Source organism: Bactrocera latifrons, unplaced genomic scaffold, assembly GCF_001853355.1.
Source record: "Bactrocera latifrons isolate USDA-ARS-PBARC rearing strain unplaced genomic scaffold, ASM185335v1 scaffold_244, whole genome shotgun sequence".
Taxonomy (NCBI): domain Eukaryota; kingdom Metazoa; phylum Arthropoda; class Insecta; order Diptera; family Tephritidae; genus Bactrocera; species Bactrocera latifrons.
In genome coordinates this window covers 387,702-391,284 of record NW_017536008.1, presented here as the reverse complement: position 1 = coordinate 391,284, position 3,583 = coordinate 387,702, and the positions used below count along the sequence as shown (strand labels likewise).

The window sequence follows — 3,583 nt, the reverse complement described above, 5'->3', positions numbered from 1 at the left end:
GGTTTCAACGTTTTCGTTCTGGTGTAGAGGTGGTCGAAGATGCGCCACGCTCCGGAAGGCCTGTCGTCGAAAATTGCGATAAAATCGCTGAATTGGTCAAAAGAAACCGGCATAGTAGCAGCCATAGCATCGGTCAAGAGCTGGGCATGAGTCATCAAAAAAAATTTTATGAACAATTGAAAACTCAATAAAAATACCGCAAGAGTTTTTTGACAACCTATTATTATATCGTATATATCTGTCAAGATATAAAGTCTCTAGAGAAAATTAAAAGAAAATATAACACTGAATATATTATAGTTTAATTCCGGAAACGTCTGAAATCAGTCCCCGAATTACACATCTCTCGGTTGTTAACTATAATGAGTGTTGTGATTCAGCAAAATTGATGTACAATATGTCAGTAGGTGTATGAGTTATCTTCACAAAATTGTGATTTCAGACTTTTCACCTGACTTTGAACCGTCATGTAGGTCAAAATGTGTGTATTTTTTTAATTAAATTAAGTACATAAGTTTGCTTAAAAATTATGTTATATTTGGCCATCGTCTAAATTTATTCTCTGCGATTGAGTTTATATCAGATATGTCTTATTTGAAGATTATTTTAACACCTATTTCGCTAACAGGAAATAAATTCTAATTTTAAAACTTTTTTAGTATATAACGTATAATATAAGTTAATAAGATATAAATTTGATTGTGATCAATTTTAAAATTGCGAGAGTATAAAATATTCATAACACCCGAACTTAGTCTTTTCTTACTTGTTATATAATGTAGTTATATTTTGATTTCAAACACAGCTCCCTGATTTTTATTTATTTTAAATATTTTCAGGTTGCAATAGCGTCGTTACTAGAGAGTGAGAGGGCATATAATTTAAGAGTAATCTGCAAATTTTCTTTAGTTAAGGTACAACCAAATTTATACAACCGACTTAAGTTTCTTACCTGCTTCAAGCAGAGTTCGAAAACCAATAGCAACGCCTAAACACCTACTAACGAAAATCCAAATCTGTGCATACCATTTTAAAGAGCACATGGATAATAATTAATAATTAAATTGTAAAAGTGCTTCTGTTATTTTAAACGTTCAGCATGGGAGTTGCTGAAGAATTTGCTCCCAGCTTCGTAAAGAAGCCACAACTTCGGCAAGAGGATGATGGCAATCGGTTAATTTTTGAATGTCAGCTGTTTTCGTCCCCCAAGCCTGAAATTGAATGGTATCGCAGTGACAATTTGTTGGCAGAAAATGAAAGAACTAAGTTCAAAACACAACCAATTGCTGATAACAAATTCACAGTTATATTAGAACTTGATGATGTCATCGAAGCTGACGCAGGGCTATACAAAGTTAAAGCAAAAAATAAATCAGGAGAGGTTTCAGCATCCATAAACTTAAATTTCAGACGTAAGTATGCCTTACTATATTAAGAGTATCTATATTTACAGCATATTTTGAGCAGTTCTATAAACTAAATTTTCTATCTTATATTTGAAATATATACTCGCTTATTCTTGTAGAAGGTCCTTACGGAGGGCTCTTTGCAAAACCATCGTCGATTATATATTTATATAAAATGAAGTCGTGTTAGTTACACAATTAATAACTCAAAAACAAAGTAGATTAGAATCAGGGAACGGACTAACGTTACTTTTTACTTTTTTTTGTCATGTTAAAAATCAAAACAATTAATGTATCAAAAAATATAGTTCAAATCATGTGTTATATTATTATTCATATTATATTAATGTAAGAATCATTGGATAAGGATATATTGATAAAAAATATAGATGTTTAATATATTGTTAAAAAAATACAAAATAACATCATCACAGCTACTACTAGGGTAGAGTCATTTTGTATTCAAATATGCACTACATATACTAATTGCAATTCAGCCTCCTTTTTTGCTAAGTATAAGAACCTTTATAATATTATAAATGAGAGATCACATTAGATGCCTTCAATCTTTACTATCAAAACATTTTTTTCGAAAATAATGTTTCGATGTTCTTAGAAATTGATACAAAATTTGAACATTTGAGAGGAACCGTAATCTTATTATCTGTATACTTTTAATTCAAAAACTTAAATTTGAAAATTTAATTAAATAATATTTTTATTCCATAATACTTGGATTAAGAATTATATATTTTAGTTTTTAATTTAATAATAAACATTTTAAATAAAATTTTTAATCCCAAAATAAGAATTGAACATTATTAAAAGATACATAAATCTTTGGTATGTGTAAGTTTGCTTACCCGTACTCTAGAGTATTGAAAAAGGTGCCTCTGCGTGAAGTTTAGTTCAAAATGGTAGAACATGAACGCAAGCACGAAAAAATGTTAATTATTTCTTAATTATGTACATGCTTGGAATTTTTTTCTATTTTTCGATCCGGCATCTGGTAATTTTTTCCACGTATTTGGGATTAATTTTTCTTTTTAAGTTTTCAAAGAAAAAAAATGTCTCAAATGTTATTTCAATTTGGTGTTTTAATGCAGTATTTGCTACCCCGATTATAGCTCACTTATATTATGCAAATCTTATATTTGTGGTAATTTTGTTAAAATCAAGAAAATTTATAACAACTTTCCAATAATGAATTAACTGGTTTTGCATTATTTTTGTCCATGAACAGCCGCTGACGAACCAAAAGAAAAGTAAGCAACAACTCACCTCATAAAAAATGCTAACTAACATATTAAATCGCATGTACAGCAAAGTATTCTACGAGTATGCCACTTGAGCGGTATCCTACTTGATAATGAATTGTTTTTGTTCTTTCTAGTTACAATATGGTTTCAATAAAATATAGTATGCTTTGAAGTTTTTGCTCATAACGCCCAACTATAGCTTACCGCTTTTAATAAACTAAACATGTACGCACTGTAATAGTTATTCCCAGAGTTACATGCATAAGAAAGTCGTATCAAACCGATTATGGCTCACTTTGAAACAGATTAAGAAACTCTTGTTCTTAATATATTTACATCGCCATTGACATAGTCATATACATATGATCCTGTAGTTATTAACATTATTTTTTTCTACAATCTAACATTTTTACATATTATGCTACCATCGCTCTTTGCTTTTCTTTTGTTTAATTTTTGCACAAAACCTTCAGATGGCCAATTTGATATCAGTGATTCTGATCGGTAAGTTTCACTGCTTTTCATGTTAAACCGTTAATTTGCATTATTTTAGTGGAAATTCCATTACTTTGTTTGTTATTAACCTTTTTCATTATAATAGACAAATCGACGGATTCGCGCCGACTTTCGCGAAAAAACCCGCTATCCGACAGGAGGATGATGGAAAGCGTCTGCTCTTCGAATGTCGCGTCAATGCAGATCCGATACCAACCATTAGCTGGTTTCATAATGGAAATCCTGTTAAGGAATCGTCAAGGCATAAAGTAAGTATACGAGTATAGTACGAGTATACAGCTAAACGAATATGTGTACGTTTGCAAGATTATCTGTCTTCGAAAAAACTATACCAGACTCTCAAGCAGGGGCAGCACTTATGGTACAGCCCTGTCCATTACCGAAGCATGCAAGAAATATTTT

At 30.8% G+C, this 3,583-nt stretch overlaps 1 protein-coding gene across 21 annotated transcripts in view; it reads left to right on the top strand.

The window, feature by feature from the left end:
• Nucleotides 1–3,583, top strand: part of LOC108969215 (twitchin) — a 102,971-nt gene that overhangs the window by 3,230 nt on the left and 96,158 nt on the right. For 16 of the 21 annotated variants that reach the window (XM_018933779.1, XM_018933771.1, XM_018933773.1 and 13 more), the window contains exons 2-4: nt 840–1,412; nt 3,139–3,169; nt 3,267–3,429. In XM_018933779.1, the coding sequence (XP_018789324.1) occupies nt 1,100–1,412; nt 3,139–3,169; nt 3,267–3,429 (507 nt within the window). In that variant the 5' untranslated portion in view covers nt 840–1,099. Of the gene's footprint in view, nt 1–839; nt 1,413–2,649; nt 2,672–3,138; nt 3,170–3,266; nt 3,430–3,583 lie in introns of all 21 variants that reach the window. The other 5 variants (XM_018933778.1, XM_018933777.1, XM_018933772.1 and 2 more) reach the window with 1 other exon arrangement.